At 36.1% G+C, this 22149-nt stretch overlaps 1 protein-coding gene across 2 annotated transcripts in view; it reads right to left on the reverse strand.

The window, feature by feature from the left end:
• Positions 1-22149, reverse strand: part of SLK (STE20 like kinase) — a 48009-nt gene that overhangs the window by 19860 nt on the left and 6000 nt on the right. For both annotated transcript variants that reach the window (XM_053923576.1, XM_024555656.3), the window contains exons 2-10: positions 15883-16047; positions 13747-13795; positions 13275-13424; positions 6989-7061; positions 6649-6843; positions 6036-6117; positions 4464-4592; positions 2759-4126; positions 81-211 (exon numbers count right to left, since the gene is read on the reverse strand). In XM_053923576.1, coding sequence (XP_053779551.1) covers positions 81-211; positions 2759-4126; positions 4464-4592; positions 6036-6117; positions 6649-6843; positions 6989-7061; positions 13275-13424; positions 13747-13795; positions 15883-16047 — 2342 coding nt within the window. The remainder of the gene's footprint in view (positions 1-80; positions 212-2758; positions 4127-4463; positions 4593-6035; positions 6118-6648; positions 6844-6988; positions 7062-13274; positions 13425-13746; positions 13796-15882; positions 16048-22149) is intronic.

The following is a 22149-nucleotide window of genomic DNA, read 5'->3' on the forward strand; positions in this document are numbered from 1 at the left end:
CAAGATTCTAGTCTTCAGATTTTACACAGACTGAAAAGAAGTCACAAAACCAGTGTTAATTACGTTGTTTCTCCACTCACCTAAGAAACCTCAATTCTTCCGTTTTGGAGTCACTATCTGTGACTATCTTCGATGTTGTTACACTCACTTCTACACCATCAACAACAAATTTGCGCGTTTTCTTCAATGTTTTCTTTTGTCTTCTTGTTTCCTGAGTGAGATTTTATTTTAGTTAGGCTTTATATGGGCAATATTAGAGATAGAATACATTCTCTTCTTTAAAAAAAAATCTGAACAGCCATGAAGACTACACATATGAAGAATATAAAGCAGTAAGGCTCACCTGTGTAACCAGCTATACCATCTTATACCTCATTCGACTTTCACATGACTTTACAGACGAAATCACAATTTTTTCAAGTGAAATTATGCTTTTTGATGGTGTACATATATAATTTTTATGATACCACATCGTAATCAAGCACAATAGTACGGAGCAATTCACATAAATGACCAACTAGTAAATCTTTTACACATCTACCGCTTTTTTCTTCCTCTTTTCATCTTGCAGGTTTCTCAGATGATACCTCTGCTTTTCAGTTTTGGAACCACTCACAAAACAAAAGTAAATTCCTGGGAATCATCCCATAAAGAATCTAAATCAACGGGGCTGACGGTAGCTAAGAATTTGTATTTTGAAAAGGATTCCCAGGTAATTTTTAAACACTTCCAGGACTGAGAATCAAAATCTATTTCATCAGCAACAGTATCAACAGCTCTCCTCCATCTCAAGGCCTGAGATGAATGTGTGATTTTAGTTATTAGAAAGCAGTCTACAGCCATACCACCCTGAACGTGCCCGATCTCATCTAGTTATTAGAAAGCAGCTTTACTTGTACCTCAAAAGAACCACATTTGCCTCCTAGTTATTGCCTACAATTCTTTAAGACCAAATTCTTCCTCAATCAGTATTCAAATGCTTTTTAAATGTAAATAAAAGTAATAGAAGTGTAACACTTACATTTGATAAACATGTGAATATTGAGGGCAGATAATTACTTGGTTTTGATATGGAGGGGAAGGTTAGAAAGCAAAGACAGCAAAGGTGGAATGTGAAAATACTAAATTCAAAATGCATTAGAATTTTAAAGTTTGTCTTCAGCATTTCTAGTCACCTTTCTGCAATCTCTTATCGTTCTGTTCTCCAGGCTCCCGTATCCTCACACTCTTGTCCCTGAGCCCTGGACTGCGGCACTCTATCCAGGCTTCCTCTAAAATCTAAAGTGGGCACGCCCCCAAACTATACCTACCTCCCTATAACCTCCAAACTTTCCATTTCTTCAGTTCCTACTAAAATATCCATAATTAACATGACCTTAATTCTCACATTAGTTATTGCATTTTAAATAAATATTAGGCTCTCACTAGCATGGCTCGGTTGGTTGAGCCTTGTCCTGCAAAGTGAAAGGTCACTGGTTCGATTTCCAGTTAGGGCACAGGCATGGGTTGTGGGCTAGGGACTGGTTGGGGTTGTGCAAGATGCAACCACACATTGATGTTCCTCTCCCTCTCTTTCTCCCTTCCTTACCTCTCTAAAAATAAATAAATAAAATCTTTTAAAAAAATTAGTATATTTTGCCCTGGCTGGTATGGCTCAGTGGATTGAGTGCCAGCCTGCAAACCAAAGGGTTGCCAGTTCGATTCTCAGGGCACATGCCTGGGTTGTAGGCCAGGTCCCCAGTAGGGGGCAGGCAAGAGGCAACCACACATTGATATTTCTGTCCCTCTCTTTCTCCCTCCCTTCCCCTCTCTCTAAAAATAAAATAAATAAAATCTTAAAAAATATCAGTATATTTTTATAATGTAACTTGAAAGTTAATATAATTACAGTACCTATTACTAAGTCAGTGAATGGATGTTACATTAACAAAATTTCAGCCAGTGAAACAAAGTAAACTGAAGACAATCAAAGCAAGACATGCAATAATTTGGGGCAGACAGGCAGGCTGAACAGTCATGCACTAGAGTCCTGTCCCTAAGGTCAGTTTCCCTAAGTTGTTTCTGCTTTTTACAGTCTTCTCTTCTGATACCTGTCAATCCGAAGTCTTTAGTTAGTCCATGGCTCACCTCTATCAGAATTCCATGGGATCTTATGTTATAAATACTGATTCTCGGGACCCACCCCATACTTCTACATAGCTCTACCTGCTAACTCTTGGGCACACTAACATCTGAGAATTATTCTCTAGAAACTGCAAGTGTGCTGGGTGTTAGGTTTCAGTATTGCTTGTTTTCCCACAGTGGTTCTCGTGGCAGTAGTGACAGCTATGACTGAGGAAGCAACAGTGGTCATCGGTATGGTCCGAGCAAATCAAGGGCTCTTCAGACCCTAAACATGCCTTACAAAGATCATTACCTCATATATTACTGATTCTTGCTAAAACAGTATCCAGATATGTACAATAAGAGAACCCAAATCATAATAAGCAACTATATTATATTGTTTATAGCAAGTTGGCAAAAATAAGCAGGTACTACCAACAAATTTGAAGGTCACATTCGGAACCTCTCTTCTTGGTTCTTTTTAACTGATTCCTTCAAGGTCTTAAGAATTTTATAGGGAAAAAAGAAAAGAACTTTACAGGGGCAATACTATATTGATTTAGTGCTGTTTTGTTTTCAATACATCAGTTCCAATTAAATTCTGAATTGCCAAAATGACAAAGAAAAACTCAAACAAGGACCCATGCACACTTACTTGCAAAGATATGGATCCACTGTCTTTAGTTTTGCTTAGGAAGCTAGAGATGGATAAATTCAAGTCAATGCTGCTATTATCAGCAGTGGAACCAGTGCCTGAATCAGTATCATTTTCCTTTTGATTCTCAGATTCTGGTAGCAACGTGGTTTCAGTTTTTGATAAAGCACCTCTTTCCCCTTTATTTTCCGCATCTTCAGAGTTGACGTTAATGCTAGGTATTGGAACAGGCGGAGGTTCACTGGGCTGTGAAGCAGCAGCAACTTCAAGTTCTGTTTTAATTGGCACCTCACATGGAATTTCTTTTTGTTCTGTATCTGTCTGAGTAGTGGCTTCACGAACATCCTGCATTTCACTTCCTGAAGCTCTGTGGTCAGTATGAATCACTGGACTTCTGACCTCTACTTCTTCAGTGCTCCTTGACTCAGTAATTTCCTCAGCTTCATTTGTCCTGGTCTCCACTGTGTTCTCGGAACTGTTGATTAACTGTTTTTCCCCTTTACCTTCCACAGATCTTTTATCTATCTCATTAGTATCAACTATTTCTCCAATAGAAACGTCCTCAGCACCACCAACCTCAGGACCCTCCGTCGGCTTACTTGCTAAGTCCTGGCCTGCTTCAACCGTGTCTTTCCCATCGTCACTCTGGGTGTCCTCGGCATCGTTTCCCACAGGCTTCTGAGCAGCAGCTACTGCCTCATCTGGCCCCATCACATTGCTTGCAGCGCTGACCACATCTTTTCGAGATTTCTCATCTTTTCCCAAATTCTCTTCGACGTCTTCCTCCTTTATAAGCTCAACTTCATTGTCAATTGCCTGAATATCTGCCTCTTTTTCTCCAGTCTCTTGAGAAACTAAAACCATTGTTTGAATAGTAGTATCTTTAATTTCTTCTTCAGGTTTTATAACCTTATTTTCAAATACCTTTTGCTTTTCCTGATCTCTTTCCTCCTCAGGTTTCATATTCTGTTCCACATTTGTTTCTAAAGTTATCCTATTATTCTCTTTTCCTTCACTGACTGAATTCATGTCTACTGTTTCTTGGTCTTCTGTGTCAGGTGGATTTTCAAGCTTGGGCCTCTTCTCCTCTCTCTCACTGTCCTTGATTATTACTTTTTTGTTATGGAGTTCAGCCACAGCTTCTAAATGAGCATCATTAATATGTTCATTAATACCCTCCATAACTTTATCAGGCTCATCAGTAGTGGGTTTTTCATTAATAACTCTGCTGTTAAATTTATCTTCAGGAGTATTACATTCTATTTTTTCTGAGACAGATCCCAAAATGCAAGCATTTTGTGAAAGTTTATCTTCTTCGGAGCTGGCAATACTAAGATCAGAGGAGGCACGCTTACTTGCAGGTATTGGCTGGAAAAGATTTTATACATTTTTAGTGTTAAAACAAAATGGTGACCAAAACAACATTTTATTTACTTATTTATATTTAAAATTATTTTATTCATGTATAATCTTTATTCAGTAAATCTAATGAAGTTATAAGGATAATTTAAAGAATTGACAAGTCTTCACATAATAAATATGACAAAAATAGGTAGCAAGAGTAAACTTGCTTAATCTTTACCTCCAAAATTAAAGGCTTTGTTCGGCTACTCATCAATTAACCCTTAGACACAGGTGCAATCATACCTCAAAAACCAACTCTAAAATTTACCTAAATACAACTTCCTTTCTATTAAATACTGACCAGAGAATTTTCTGTTTCTTCATCATCATCATCCTCTTTTCCATCTTCAACTTCTTCTGTTACTTCAGCTTTTGCCTCTGCAATCAACTCTCGGACTGGTCTGTTAGAATCCACAGTAACGAAGGGGTGCTATTGGACCATTAAAAAGAGCACACTCAGTAACACCTGAAATGCTTGCTTGTAAAGTAGTTTCAAGAATATAAAACACATTATTACTTGGCAAAAATATGAATATACAGGTAGGAAAAATACAGACATGTCAGATAATGTCACACCTGGGAAAGGAAGGAGGTATAGGAGATGGATGGAATAGCGGAGGCCTGCAACCCCTATTCTAACCTTTTTTTAAGAATCTGAAGGAAATATGTCAAAAATACTAACATATCTGGATAGTAGGAACATGTACTTTTATGTATGTTTTAAAATCTCAGAATCTAAAATTTAAAGTAAAGCCCTGGCTAGTGTGGCTCAGCTGGTTGGAGCGTTATCCCATGGACCAAAGGGTCAAGGGTTCAATTCCTGGTCAGGGCACATACCCAGGTTGCAGGTTCAAACCCCAGTCGGGGTACGCAGACAACCAACCAATTTGGTGTTTCTCTCTCACATCAACGTTTCCCTCTCTCTCTCTCTCTCTCTCTCCCTTCCCCACCCCCTAAAAACAATGAAAAAACGTCCTCAGGTAAAGATCAAAAAAATAAAATTTAAAGTAGTTTCAGATTAGTTGTACATTACCAGTTCTTAAAAAGTAACAATACATATAAATCCAGTATAAAGCCTCAGTAGAAGAATAACAAAAAGATTTAAAGTTCTCTTAACAGTGTCTACAGACACCTGCTTTTCTGACATGATTCTAATGTTCTTAAGAGTAAGACCCTTTATTTATCTCTGCGTACTCAGCACTAAACTGTGTCTGTCGTAGACTAAAGTCTTCAAATGTGGGGGCAGTAAAAGAATGAAAGTGTGCCCTAGGGATACACTTGTTGCACAGAACAAGGCAATTTTTCCTGCTTTCTCCCATGTAAATACATCAACCTAAAATGCTGTCATGCAGGAATTAAACAGTAACTCAGCCTAAGTGCCTCAAGATTTGCCTATCTTTTTGCTCACCTGTAATATTAATTATTTGACAACGTTTTATTTCAAATATTTAAACAGGTCCTGCTATAAAACAAAATTAGCCAATCACTTTAACACCATTTAGTAAAGTCAGCAACATTTACTAAATATTTACCCTCAAGAGACATAAAAAAATTCATTAGCTCGTGCCCTTGCCCCCAAGTTGCTTGCTTTCCAGTAACTGAAGGGAGAAAATGGAGCAACTAACAAAGTGGAAATAACTAACAAAATAAAAAGAACACAAACTGAAACAAAAAAGCACAGGAGGAAAGCCTTTTGGCAATGGCAGCACCCATGTTGGCAAAGCAAAGTTTACTACTACAACGTACTCTGGGTTTCCACAGGGAAAACTCAAGCGCGAGGAGGGCGCAATGAGTGAATGAGAAACTGTACTGTTCTCTGAAAGATGTTAAAACAATTATATGCTTTCTTGTTGTCATACTACTCTTATCTTACCAGTAGTAGCTGAGATGTTGTCCACCTAGAATCCACATTTTTTTCCAAGCATTTCTTTAGAAAGTCCTTAAAATTTGAAGACCTTCAAAATAAAATTTTAACAATGACATTCTATTTTACTTTATTATTAAAAACAAACAAAACTTAATAAATTATGCTTATTTCATTATGTATCCAACAATATCAAGTCAACATAAGAAAACTAGTATAAGAACATTAAGATTTTGTAAGTTATTCATTTATAAATACAAGTTAGACATATATGTAGGTTGGTTCACGGTATTAACCATTGGGAAATAACCACATATTCACAAGTATATAAAAAAAAAAATCACAAAAATTCTTCCACAAATAAGATCAAACAAATATATGCCTCACTTTCTCATGGTACAGAAAACACCTTTTTCAGTGGAACTCCAATCCCTGGTATTTTCAAATTTATGGAAAAAATTAGTTATAAGAATTTATATGGTCCTTAAATCTTGAAAACATACCAAAAATCAGTGTTCTATTTCATATAGTCTTTGTACCACAAATTGAAATTCCCTTGGAAAGCTGGAAAAATGAAGTTTCAAGTTTTACTTCTTAAAAAGCTTTGTTTAGAGTATTTTACCATTTTGATGGCTGTGCTAATGTAGGGGGTTCAGATTTTGCTATTTTTAGCAACACTCGCATTGGATTTAATTCATGATGAGGTGGTTCTATCTCAGCCATTTCTATTAAAGTGATACCCAGGGACCAGACATCAGCTTTGTAGTCATAGGGTCTGTCCTTCGACGTTTCACACATGACTACCTCAGGAGCCATCCTATGGAAACAGAGAACTGAAAGTTACGATGTTTAACTTAAGAAAGCCACATAAGAGATAGTATCACCAATTATGTGGACAAATTAATGAATCTAGTAACTGCTGACATCACTAACACTGTAAATCCATAAAAATGAACACATACCAATATGGCGTGCCAATAAAGGAATCTCTTCTTTGAATTGTCCTTGTGTTTTTAGCTGATACTCCAAAATCCGCTTGAAATAAATAATCATACAAAAGTGTTAATTACAGTTTTAAGCAAAGTTCACCGTAGTCAACAAAGGGGAAAGCATATCAAGTCTTTCACAAGGCCATCCTTGTTAAAGGGTAAGAAAAATAACTTCGTTACCATCCTAATTTTGACCACCCTCTTTCTACCACCCCCACCCCCAAAAACTGCCACAGAAAAGAGTTCATCATTAATACACTTAATACCACTATCTTTATACACCTTCAGATCAAATTCTCAGAACTGAAGGAAAAATACCAACTTTAAAATAGACCAGCCTATCCACTCCAAACAAATGCCACTCGCGCTACGTTACAATTAAATCAACACACATACACATTTGTTGTAGTGTGAAAAACGAAACTATACCAAAGCAGCTTTATGACAGCATGTGGCTTGCTAACTTCCTCATAAATTGTATTACAAAGAAAAAAGTTCGAAGACATGTTTTCTAATTTAAATTACAGAAAAGCAACAATATGGCACGATCAGTTGTTAAACCCCACCTTTGAAGCTTACAGCTCAGACCACCACCACTAAGAGCAACATAGAACTGCTACGGCCGCCTAAATTACCTCACACCATACATACATGTGCCTATTAGTCTCATGCTGGAAATGACACAGTTCTCAGAATCAAATACATACCAAAATGCAGCATTTAGTGCTCACGCCGCAAGGCCTGGCACCAAATACACACTCAGTAAAGGGTAGCTACTATTTTAACCATATCCATAATTCTCACCTTTGTGATATTTTGTTGACAGAACCCTTAAAACTCATTAAACCCTGCTTTGTATTCTAACTATGTGCTTATTATACGGCTCTTGTGTATTTTTTTTTTGACCATGCAGTTCTCCTGCTTAAATATAAATAAGCAGCTACCTATTGCCTGTGGAATGAAGTTCAAGTTTCCTAATGTAATGCACAAAGTCCTTCATTACGTGAGATAATTAATGTTTTATAACTACTAAAGGAATAAGCAAACAGAACATACCGTATTTTGCCTGTAAACTGTACTCCTGTGTATAACATGCACCTACATTTCTGTGCACATGATACACGGGATTATTATACCCATGTGTAAGGCACATCCTTATTTTTCCGTCAAAAATTTGAGCAAAAAAAAGTACACATTATACATGGCAAAATACGGCGTTATACTTGGAACACATTATTTACAGAAGATGCAACACAGACTTATTCAGGACTCCTCACCCTAGTACCTGCCCCACCTCCTCTACTTAGAGGCTTTTTATACTCTGGAGGAAGGAGCTGAGATCACAATATGAGATTCCTGCCAGAAGAGGTTCTGTACTCAGGTAAAGTCACCACAGTACTTATTCTAGTGTTTTCCTAGAATGTATTAACACTATCCTTTTTAACTTTCTCCCCTCAACACGACTGCGGAAGGAGGTCCAGAAAGAGGCCGAAACAAGAACTGTCCAGTGTCAACACCTCTCTAAGCACTCTAACGAACAGGAGGGAAACTAAAGAGGGACAAAAGGCATCTTTATTTTCTGTGGAAAGAGGAAAATTAAGTTTGCCTTGTGCTCTGTATTCCTACTTACAATGACGTGGCATGTACACACTGGTGAATCTTATTAAAGACGTGATGTAATGACGTGACCCATTTGTAATGACCTGATCCAGTAAGAATAAAAATGTCGGTACTGTAGTATGGTTCTTGAGGACAGCGTGGTTCTACACTTCTGTGTACATTTAACAGGGTGTGAAAATTTGAAATTAAAGGTTCTCTGTATTTACAAATTAAAGATTTTATTTATTTACTTTCAGAGAAAGGGGAAGGGAGAGAGAAAGAGAAAGATCGATGTGCAAGAGATGTGTGGATGGCCTCATGTATCTTGCATGCCCCCAACTGGGGACCTGGCTCGCACCCCAGGCATGTACCCTGACCAGGAACTGAACTGGCAACCTTTTGGTTCACAGGATGGCACTCAATCCACTAAGCCACACCAGCCAAGGCTGTATTTACAAATTAATAAAACAGAAACTGAAACTGTTTTAAATGTCAACCAACTTTAAACTATTTGGCATTCCTAAATCTTCATATATATACTTATTTTTAAAGTCTACATTATTTTATACTTTATGTTCCTATATTCAAATAAGATTTTAATACATTTACAGAAAAACATTAATTAAAAATGGGTCATAACTATATTATTTCAAACTGAGCTATGAGACTTCAAAAAATGATGGAAGTCATAAAAGAGTAACCTAAGCCAGAATTACAAAAACTCAGAAATGAGGTGGCAGAACTTGAGAAAATGAGAAATAAAAAATCATTTTAGAAAAAAGACTAAACTAGGAGGAATGCAAGAACAGATAAACACAACAAATTCATACCCATTAATTACCCTTCATACCCATTAGGACGGCTATCGTGAAAAATACAGAACATAGCCTGTTTGGGCAAGGCAATGTAAAAAACCGGGACCCTCTGCATTACTGGTATGAATGTAAAATGGTGCGCCTGCTAGGAACAATGATATGCTCGTTCCTCAAAAAAGTGAACAGAGAATCACCACATAACCCAGCAATCCCACTTCTGGACATACACCCCAAAGAACTGAAAGCAGGGACTCGAACAGGTATTTGTACACTGTGGCCATAGCAACATTCTTCACAAAAGCCAAAAGGTGGAAGCAACCACAGTGTCCATGAATGAATGAAAGGATAATCAAAATGTGGGAGGGTGTGTATGTGTGTGTGTGTGCACGCGCGCGCTACAAAATATTATTCAGCTTTAAAAAGGAAGGAAATTGACACGTGCTACAACATGAACGAACCCTAAAGATATGCCAAGTAACATAAGCCAGACACAGGACAAATATTTATGATTCCACTTATAAGAAGTACCTAGAGTTGTCAAATTCTTAGAAACAGAAAGTTAACGGTGGTTGCCAGAGGCTGGGTGGGGGGGGAGTGGGGAGTAGGTGTTTTGAAGGGTACAGAGTTTCAGTAGGGAAGGTGAAAAAGTTCTGGGTAGTGGTGATGGTTGTACAACAATGTGAATGTACTTAATGGTACAGAACTGTACACTTAAAAGTGGATAAATAGTATATTTTATTAAGTATATTTCACCATAATAAAAAAATGAAGAGCCCTGGCTGGTGTGGCTTAGCTGGTTAGAGCGTCGTCCCGTAGATCGAAAGGGTGCGGGTTCGACTCCTGGTCAGGGCACATACTCAGATTGTGAGTTTGATCCCCAGTGGTGTGCACAGGAAGGCAGCCAATCAATGTTTCTCTCTCACATCAGTGTTTCTCTGTCTCTATCTCTCTCCCCCCCACCCTCTCTCTCTAAAAGCAATGACAAAATGTCCTCAGGTGAAGATAAAAAAATTAAAATTTTAAAAAATAAAGGTAAAAAGAACTTGAGAGAAAGTTATAAATATTGGTAACAGGCAAATCCCAGAAGCAGATAAAAAACCCTAAAGAAGAAAGTCAATGCAAGGGAACAGAACAAATACTCAAATCAGTAATTTCATAAAATCTTTCTAAAAAAACTTGAATATTATAAGAACACTTATTTTATTTAAAAAGTCTAGTCAAATTATTAGTATTGGCATTTCCTTGGCATCTAGAAAAAAAGAGCACATCACTTGTAAGAGAAAGAAAATCGTATTACCACCAGACTTTTCAGCACTTTATGACAGAAGAAAACAGAGGAACGTATTTCAGATACTCAAGCAAAAAAATGTGAGCCAGAGATTTTCTATCCAGCAAAACTGACCTTCAAAGTATAAAGAGTGAAACTGTTATGATAATACAGAAACTCGGGGAGCTCTTCCAGAGGAATCTACCAGGCAATGAACTTCAGACAACAAACAAGAACAAAGATACATCAACATATGGACTAGTGATCAGCATTAAATATAGAAATGAGGATTAAAGTGAGTTATCATGGTATACTCTAAATCTATCATCAATGTCCTTGAGAAGCAGGACAGAAGAAAGAAGACAGAGATGTAATACAGAAGAGGTTAGGTGGTGGTGGGTAGGGGGAACCCACCTTTATGCTGAATTTGAACAGAAAATATGTAGGAATTCATCGAGTCTAACTCTGTGCTTTGGAAAGGCCTAGCAGGGGTGTCCCACCTGCAGCCCATGGGTCCCAGGCACCCAGGATGGCTGTGAATGCTACCCAACACAAAATCGTAAACTTACTTAAAACATGATGATATTTTTTTTGCGATTATGTGTCGCAATGTATTTAATGTGTGGCCCAAGACAACTCTTCTTCTTCCAGTGTGGTGTCTCAAAAGTTTGGACACCCTTGGCCTACAAGAATGGCCAATCAAGAAACTATAAACATCCCTAACACTCAAAAGGTGGTCTTGAAATACCATATCCTGAACAACAATTAAAAAAAAAAAGAAATTTACAAATTTGAACTTACAAAATCAAGCTAATAAAATATCGTTTTTATCTGTTAAAAGAAAAAAAGGTGACTTAAAAAAAAAAAGAAAAAGAAATACCATATCCTAATAAAAGAAACCAGGGCTTCTTGAAGAAATGGCTAATTACAGGTCTGAAGCAGGAAATATACAACAAGAGCCTGAAACATCTCAACCTAACAAATAACGAGGAAGCTATCAAAGACTAGACTCATGTCAAAAAGATTAACAAGCCAACTTGAGCAAAAATGGTATAATGTGAGCTTCAATGAGGATAAAAATTGTGATAGATATGAAACTTATAAAATTAAATTCATGAATGAGTAATGGTATTTTTTTAATCTTCAACAGAGGATATTTTTTCATTGCTTTTGGGAAGGAGAGAGGGAGGGAGAGAGGGAAGGAGAAGGGGAGGGGGAGGGAGAGAGGGAAGGAGAAGGGGAGGGTACATGAAAGAGAAAGAGAAGCATCAATTGGTTGCCTCTCACATGCGTACTGACCCAGGATCAAACCTACAACCTGCGAATGTGCTGACTGGGAATTGAACCCACAACCTTTCAGCCTATGGGATGATGCTTCAACCAATTGAGCCACACCAGCCAGTAATGGCATTTTTAAAAATACTGGTCACCAACTAAGGATGAGAAAGCACCAATTCATTATCTTAAGCTAAGTTGTTTGTGTGGTGGTTTTCTATATCGTTTATTTCAAAGTAAAAAGGGTAAAATTTAGTATATTAAATTATACCTGTTTAAGTATCATAACAAAGTAAAGTAAAATGACTATGATCACTGGAATCAATATGTTTTTTTAATACACTTTATCCTTTTAATGTCCTTCTAAAATACACAAATTTAGGTTCCATTACCAGATTTTTAAAAAATGTATTATCTTGGGAGTACTTAAAGAGATATCTTCCATTTGTGTATATATATGAAATTAATTTTCCATTTAAATCTACATTTATTTCTCCTTATGAAGTTTTATTTATTCCTTCAGCATAAAAAAGTAAAAACTATACTTATAGTTATTTTAGGCATCCTTTTCAGACCTAAGATTTGGTTACTTTGTTAGTTTAGCCAAGATACCACACATATAGAGTAGTAAACTAAACATTAGACCTGAGTTTTAGAATTAAAAATTAAGTTAGCAATTTTACATACTACAATATATCATACTCTATATGTATTATATTAATAAGTATTAAGTCTACATACAAAAATTTAAGGGAAAAAGAATGAACCAGTTTTTAAAAGCTTGCTTTTTGAAAATAAACATCCAGCCTTTCTTTCTTTTTAAAGTGTCTTTATATCAGATAACCACACTACACTTAGGAATTCTTGAAGTTAATGAATTATTATTTATCCAAGGAAGTAGTTAAAAAAATTAATATGAAGCCCTGACCAGCACGGCTCAGTTAGTTGAGTTTCGTCCCTCAAATCAAAAGATCGCCGGTTCAATTCCCAGTCAGAGAACATGCCTGGGTTAAGGGTTTGGTCCCCAGTTGGGATGTGTGTGTGAGAGGCAACTGATCGATGTTTCTCTCACTCACTGATGCTTCTTTCCCTCTCTTTCTTCCTCCCTATCCCTCTCTGTAAAAATAAATAAATAAAATCTTAAAACAATAAAATAAAAAAATTAAAATTAAAAATTAATATGTAGTAATACTCCGTTTCACATATTTGAGTCATAACAAAACAAGTTGTATTAAGCCACATACATACAAAGGGGAATCTCATAGCACAAATGCAAATGTTTTATTTACGAGAATAAACTTACCCAACTTAATATCTCCATCTAGGGTTAAAAGAATGTTGCCAGCCTTCAGATCTCTGTGGATGATTTTATTATCATGTAAGTAGTTTAAAGCCTCTAAGGTCTGTTTACAAACTACTTGTATTTGGGACTCAGTTAATGGTCTCTCAAGTTCTGTAAGGAAAAAATAAACAAATCTGCATTTTTGCATTGCGAACATGTTGGCAGGTTCTTGCCTTTTGCCATCACTGTCAAAGATCATATAGAGTGAACTTATCTTAGAACTAAATATCTAAAAGATTACTTTCTTAACATAATATACTCCACATTTAATTTTAGAATTTATTACAATTACCCAAGAATATAAAACTATAATTAAGCTGACTTCTTAACTAACTGAATGCCACTTAACAGTAAGATATATGTATAGATATTTTAAATCCATTGATTTTTATTAAGTATTATTTAAGACAGAAATACAAAGAAAGGTATTTACCAAGCATCACAGCATCCACAGCTCCACCTGCGCAAAATTCAATGAGGATCTGCGGGCAAATAAAAAGAGCGTGTGTCTAACACAACATTGTGTTTCAGTATTTTTTTCTTCAATTTAGTAAAAAAGATAAAGGATGTTTATCAAATAACCTAGGCTATGGAAACAATATTATGCTAACCATTAAGTTTTCTTGGTCAAAAGTTAGGAGTCTTAATGACAGCATTTGAGGAAGCACAAAGAGAACACATTATGGAAGTATGTGCGTTTTTGTTAATCACCATTCTTAGTGTCCCTGCTTCTCTAAAATAACCAAGCACAGAATTTTCCTTCAGGACAGTGTTATATATCCATTTCATGACTACTGAATGATTTTATTACTCTCATTTTTAAGGTAACTTCTGTGATTTAAGTGAGCAAATGTAATTTTTAGCTTCACCAGTAAGAATAAATCCTGAAAAAATAGAGACTTGAGTTAAAAAAAAAAAAAAAAACAGAAAAATATACACAAAAGCTTCAGATCCTAGCTCAATCACCACTTCCTGATGGATGCCTTCCCAGACCTCCCAGGTACCTACATACCACCATGTACCTTTCCTTCTTAAACCTTATCACACTTGTAGTTTTCTATTTACTATTTTCTATTTTCTATTTGGTTAAGTAATATCTACCTCTCCCACTAGACTGTCCCTTCACAGCTGTCTAACTTTTTATTCTGTAACAGTCTTGAGTAAAGATCTTATCTATTTATTAAATTGTCTAGGAATTCATTTTCATTAAAATCTCTGGAAACATTTTGCTAGAGATCTGAATAACTATATTAGAAGATACCACACTAAAAATAACTACAGGCAATTTTTACATATCTTAACAAATTGTATAGCTTCCTGGTTTGTTTTCCCTCTATTTGATAACACTTTATTTTTTACAGATGCCAATTACAAACTGTTTTCAAATGCATTATATCATTTGAAAAATAACTTGGGAGGTAGATCATTACTCATCCTTTAAGTGAGTACACAGACTTACAAAGGTTAATTGACTATTTAAGCTCCTACCTAGCAAGAACAGGATTAAAAATTATAGACCTTTTAACTCCCAGTCAGGTATTACTTGTCCTACTTACTCGTCTCTCACACCCTTCGCTTCTTCCTTCAAGGAGAAAAACAAAAACTCCATTTCAAAAAGTCCTATAGATGAAATTGATGTTGATGCAGACCAAGTGACTGGCTATTATAATGAATATTAGTATTTTATTCCCGTATCTATTTTTACCTAATATTTTCAAAAAAATAAACATAATTTATACATACAGCTCACACCACTTATGTACTAAAGCTGGTCCTGATTTTATAAGATAAATATTAAACATTTCTAGTAAGCATTTTATAATTTATTACATGATTTAGAAGAAGTTTTGGGTAAGAAAATTATAAACAATTCCTAGGAAAACAAAAGAAACTTAAAATTTTAAGTAAATGCTTAAATTTAAATTACCAATAAGAAAAGACCATCTAATTTCATAGTTTAGGAAATTTAATATTCATGACCAAGTTTCTCCATTTGGGTCCAATGGCACACAATCATGAAATATGGCACAATCTGAAATACACATCTGAATACAAGAATAGGCAAAGGTAGGTTTACAGTGGTGAGTACACCAAACACACAGGCTACTGTAATAGTCACGACCTGCATGGTTTTTTCCACATGAACAACTGTAAGCCTACTTTTGCCCACCCTGTATCTGTTGAAGCTAAGGGTAATTATGTTATTAATGACCCTCCTCTCATCAGATCAGCTTTCAACACAAGTAACACAAAAGAGGTTATACCGTATTTTTCAGACTGTAAGACGCACCGGACCATAAGGCGCACCCAGGTTTTAGAGGAAACTAGGAAAAAGAAACCTGCCACACTGCCAACCCCTCTGACCTCCACTGCCCCTGCCCCGCCCCCGAGAGCCAGGTAAGCTACATTCGGACTATAAGATGCACCCCCATTTTCCTCCCAAATTTGCGGGGGAAGTGTGTCTTATAGCCTGAAAAATACGGTACATCAAATAGGCTTTCACAACTTACAAACCTCTTTAGGACAATTAACTCATTTTGACTACTATAGATCAATAGAAAATACTTACCCAAAGATTGTTCTCGTAATAGAAGGCGTCTAGAAGCTTGACTATATTTGGGTGATCACATGATGCTAAAATATCTATTTCAACCATGTAATCTTCAAGTTCTTCTTCAGATTTGGTGTCAATCACCTTTGCAGCAGCTAAAACATTGGTTTCTTTATTCTGGGCCTAAAAATACAAGTATCAAAAATGTCCCAATGCATACTTGCTTTTTAAATTTTATTTTCAATTTTCTAATAAACTTCATTTTTAAAAATAGATTTAGGTTCATAGCAAAGTTGAGCAGAAAATACAAAGAGTTCCCACATACTCCCTGTTCCTACACACGCACAACCTCCCCCACTACCAAGATTCTGCACCAGAATGGTACATCTGTTACAATCGAAGACCTACGCTGACACGTTATCATCACCTACAGACCAAACCATATTTACATTTGGATTCGCTCTTGCTGCACATTCTATGGGTTTTGACAAATGTATGACATGTATCCACCATTATATTACACAGAATAGTTTCACTGCCCTAAAAATCCTCTATGCTCTATCCACTCACCCCTCTTCTTCCTATCCCCTGGCAACCACTGATCTTTTACTCCATAGTTCTGTTTTTCCATCATGCCACATAGTTGGAATTGTGTAGTACATAGAGCATTTTCAGACTGGCTTCTTTCACTTAGTAACACACATTTGAGGTTCCTCCATGTCTGTTCATGGTTGGATCTCTCTCTTTTTTTTTTAGCACTGAATAATAATTCATTACACGGATGTGCCAGTTTATGTATCCATTCACCTACTGTAGGCATCTTGGTTGTTTCCAAGTTTCAGCAATCGTGAATAAAGTTGCTGTAAACATACATTTGCAGGTTTTTGTGTGGACATTAAGTTTTCAATTTTTCTGGGTAAATACCAAGGAGCACAATTACTGGGTTATATGGTAAGAATACGGTTAGTTTTCTAACAAACTGCCAAACTGTCTCCCAAAGTGGCTGTACCATTTTGCATTCCCACCAGCAACGAATGAGAGTTCCTGTTGCACCACATCCTCACCAGCATTTGGTGTTGTCAGCGTTTTGGATTTTCACCATTCTAACACAGGTGTATAGTGGTATCTCCCTGTTTCAATTTGCAATTCCCTTAATGACATATGATGCTAAGCATTTTTTTATATACTCACTGACCATCGATAAATCTTCCTTGGTGAGATGTCTGCCCAGATCTTTTGCTCATTTTTAATCAGACTGTTGGTTTTCTAATTGTTAAGTTTTGAGTTATTTATATATTTTGAATAATAGTCCTTTATCAGATATCCATTGCAAATATAGCATCCAGCAGAATTAATGCCTGCTTGAGTGTGGTTGGTAGTGTAATAATACAGGTGTAATAATTTATAGTTTTAATTTGAACATTTCACCTAAAACGTCACATGGTGTGCTTGAGTGTGATATTGTTACAGAATTACATGCTTATGATTTTGTAATAAAAAGGGGCGCTATTTGTGCCAGATCCTGTATTTTTTTTTTCCCCCAGTTAGTGGCTTGTCTTATTATTTTGACATACTTATTTTAAAAGATAGCCTAAACATAAATATTAACTAATGCATGTTATGCACCATGCTAAGTGCTTAATCATATCTTAAAATACTAATTAGGTTTTTTAAAGACATATTTCAATATTATATGTTATCAGCATAACTACATCTATAACCTTAAAAAAACAAAACAGCACCCTGGTTGGTACGGCTCAGTGGATTGAGTACCAACCTGCAAACCAAAGAGTTGCCAATTCAATTCCCAGTCAGGGAACACACCTGGATTGAGGGCCAGGACCCCAGTAGGGAGCACACAAGAGGCAACCACACGTTGATGTTTCTCTCCCTCTCTTTCTCCCTCCCTTCCCCTCTCCCTAAAAATAATAAAATCTCTTTTTTTTAAGAAAAAAATCAAACTAAAGCTACTAATAAGGGTTATAATAAATGTCCAAACCCCACTTTTAAGAATTTATCATAAGAAGGTAATTTACAAAATAAAAAATATGCATTTATAAAATATCCATCAAAGCACTATTTACAGTAAGGAAAACTGAATCAACCTAAATGCCCACTCACAAGAACCTGCTTAAATCATCCAATATAATTCTACAATGAACCATTATATAGCCTTAAAATTAACTAATTAATTAACATTTCCTAAGATAGAATAGTTTTTCTCACATATCAATGAATGGGAAAAAAGACAACTTATTAAATATGAGAGGTATGTAATTTTACAGAAACTACACATACATGTTCAGGTATGGATAGCTGTCCAAGAAGTATCTGGAAAGATATCATTAGTAAGAACAGTAGAATTTCAGGTGCTTTTTTACTTTTTTTGTATTTCATATCATATTGTTTGAACTTCTAAAAATGGACATGTATTATTATTATCACAGAGGCAACGAAGTATTTTTAAAAATCAGTACATGGGAGATTTCTTAGTGATTATCTAAATTTGGCAATGATGAAGAATATAGTTATCAGCCTGCATATGGGAATTTTTTATCAAGAGAAAATTCTGATATGCCCTAAATTAAATTACAGGTGGGCAAAAGAGTGAGAGAAAGAGACTGGAATAATTAACCAATTAATAGCTGTGGGCCAATTAACAAAAGCCTGCTCACATTCCTGAATGTACGTCCAGACTTTGAATCAACTTCCAGGGTCCATCAGCCAACCACAAGGCAACAGATGCATAAACTTTCAGGACTGCTGCCTATAACCAATCAAAACTAGCAAATATTTCTTCCTTGCAGATGTTGTAACTACCACAAAACTGCCCCAACTTCACCTCCCCCCAACCTGATCTGTAGCCAAAATAAATTATTTCAAAACAACTCAATCTTTCTTCCTCAAAGTAGAATATATAAAAGTCCCCAACACCAACAGTACCACACACACGCTCATCTTTTCCATCTAGCCGTGATGCTGGTGGTTTAGACTTCATGCCCCAGAACCGGTCCTTTCCTGGCTAGCACTTGGCTCGATAAAATCTTTCTTTTAGAAAACTTTGGCTGTGAAGTCTTTTGTTTAACATTTTCTAAGTACGTTACTGCTTTATGTTTTACTTCCCTAGGGAAAAATGGGGACAAAAATACTAATTACTAATTAAGCAACCCTAATGTTTAGGGTTCAGAGCATATGTTTTGCACAAAAGATAACGTCATACTGATTATCAGTACCACTGTAGAAGAATATTCTAAACTACCAGATTTTAACAAATTACAATGCTTTAAGATATGCCATTATGTTATATTCCACTAAGGACAAAAAACTGCCAATTAAACTATGTCAACACTTTATCATTTAGAATTTTTGATATACATTTTTTAAGAACTCTTGTGGACATATTTAGACAAAAATTATTATCTATTGTCCTTGTTCATACATAAAAATTTAAATACTTGTATTTAGGTTTTACTCTTCTGAATCAAAGAACCTTCTTACTTTCTCACTCAAAGTTACCTATTTTATGTGTTTTCTCCACAGTATCATTCTCCAGTCAATAAAAGCTTTGGTGTCCCTGGCTGGATGGCTCAACTGGTTAGAGGATTGTTCTGCTATGTCACGGTTGCAGGTTCGATCCCCCGTCAGGGCACGTACAAGGATCAACCAGTGAATGCATAAATAACTGGAACAACAAATCAATCTCTCTCTCTCTCTCTTCCTCTCTAAAAATCAATCAAGTTTAAAAAAAAATAAAAACAACTTTGTTGATATAGCACTGCTCCTTAACTACTGTCTCCAAAATTTTCTTTAAAGCCACTGTCTCCCACCGTACAATTATAATGATGATACTACTTTCTTGATCTTACCACAAGTGCTAAATGATGTTTGGGTAACAACCAGGACTCCCATTCTTTCTCTGAAAAGTCCTTAAACAGTTTATTAATTGAAATTCAAGGGACTTTAACTGTATGACAACAAGGATACAACTAAGTTCAATAATAGCTGTATCATGATCTCTGATTACCTGGCCAAAACTAATACCATGGCATCAATCAATAAAGGACACACCCCAATTTTCAGAGGCGTTAAAAACCAAAAAGCCTGTCATAACTGGTGAAAATATAGCATTAATTTGTATCTCTAAGAAAGATACCACAGTTGAGCCAAAATAACTAGAACTTACCCTCCCCTAAGTGAGAGGAAATAAGCCAGTGAGAGATAAGCCTTTCTCTCACCATTCTAACGTAACACTTTGGGAAGAAAAGAGACCAGAGAACTGTCTTTGAAGACAAACACTATAAAATATAAGCCTTTGTAGGAGACCAAGGCTATTGTTGAGTGGAGTTAAAAGCATCCTACTTCTGCGTGCTTCTACTAACGTCCTGAGAGATTTTAAAGATGTGTCTTTTACTTGTGAATGGAATAGCATGAATGGGGGGAGGGGTGGGCAGGATAGGGAATAACACTAGATGACCTCTAAAGTTATTTACAGTAACAAATTTCATTATTCCATTCCCCAGGATATACTGATTAAACCAACAGTGGTACCATTTGGTTTAATGTAAATAATAAATAGAAGTTACATTGAAAAGTATAGTGCCTCCTACATTATTGCTTGAAAATAACTTGATTCTTCATAAGGACCTAGTTCTAGAAAACTCAGAAAATCAAATCTAATAAACACTGATAAGTACAGGATACTTTATTTTAAACAAATATAATGGGTATTAGTGTTAAAAAGAAACAGTGTCATCTAACTGCTACCTAAAAGCATGAAAACTCTTCACATAAAGACTTAATGAAATAACTAAACAAATGTTAATAAAAACAAGAATGGAGTAACACATACTGAGACATTACTTTAAACTGATAAACTATTTTCAAAGATCAGTCATGGTCTCTCAAAAACCACTGCTGCCCTGGCCAGCATGGCTCAGGTGGTCGGGAGTCAAGCTGCAGCTGAAAGGCAGCCCGCTGACTCCCAATCAGAGCCCCGCCTGGGCTGCAGGTTCAGTCCCCAGCGGGGGCATGTGCGAGAGGCAACCAGTCAGCATTTCTCTCTTAGGCTGATATTCTTCTCTTTCTCTTTCTCCCTCCCTTCCCCTCTCTAGAATCAATAAAAGAAAAAAAATGTAGTAAAAATCACTGTATTTTCATAAATCATGAATACGGCTTGGCCACTTTACATAAACAAATAGGAAGCTACAGAGAAACATAGCTTATTAAGAGTCCTGTACTGATTTCATGTTCTAAATGAAGTAGAGTAAAAACTACATCCTCTTATATTACTCTTGTTTCAACAGTGGCTACTTTCCTAGATGGTGAGAACACAAGTCATTTTTACATTTTCATTTATTTTCTTTCCATATTTTCTAAGACTATCTGATACTTTCATAATGGGAAACATTTTTTTAATTTAATTTATTGGGGTGACATTGGTTTGCAAAACCATAAAGGTTCCAATAAAACATCATTTGCACACTGCATCATGTAATAGAAAATATACTTTAATTAAATTCTCAGCTGGAAACTGAAAGACTAGCACACAAAATATAAGTGACTTTGATACCAAAAGTCACTAGTGAATCAAAAGGGGAAGGAAAAAAAGTAAGATAAATACAAAACAAATCTAAAAGACAAGGAGTAATAGAAAAGAGATGAACTCAATCACTTCAATAACCACTGGGACTGATTCTATTGATGTGGATGATTTATTTGAGCTCAAAGGTATTCTTCGTCCCACCGAGACAAGAGGTCCCTTACTGTCCAGTGCATGAATCCAACCATAATCTAAAAATTAAACAAACCGAAGCACAGTTCATCAACATCTACTACATGCAGGGCGCTAGATGAAGCTGAGGGAACACAATGACAAACCCAACACCCCACGAAAATCTGTTCTCAGAAAGAAATACAATATAAAAATCTACTATGCTTGCCCTGTCTGGCACAGCTTAGTTGGTTGAGCATCATCCCGCAAAGAGAAAGGTCTCCAGTTCAATTCCTGGTCGGGGCATATGCCTGGGTTTCGGGCCTTGTCCCCGGGTCTTGTGTGAGAAGCAAGAGATCAGTGTTTCTCTCACACATTGATATTTCTCTCCCTCTCGTTCTCCCTACCTTCCCTCTCTCTAAAAATAAATAAACTCTTTTTTAAAAAAAGTATGCTCAAGAATCACTCTGCTAAAATCAATTCATTCTTTCAAGAAATACATACTGAGTACCTTCTATATATGTCAGGCACTGTTCCAGATGTTGATGGTATAAAAAATACACAAAATGCCTGTC

The sequence above is a fragment of the Desmodus rotundus genome, chromosome 4 (genome assembly GCF_022682495.2).
Source record: "Desmodus rotundus isolate HL8 chromosome 4, HLdesRot8A.1, whole genome shotgun sequence".
Classification (NCBI taxonomy): Eukaryota; Metazoa; Chordata; class Mammalia; order Chiroptera; family Phyllostomidae; genus Desmodus; species Desmodus rotundus.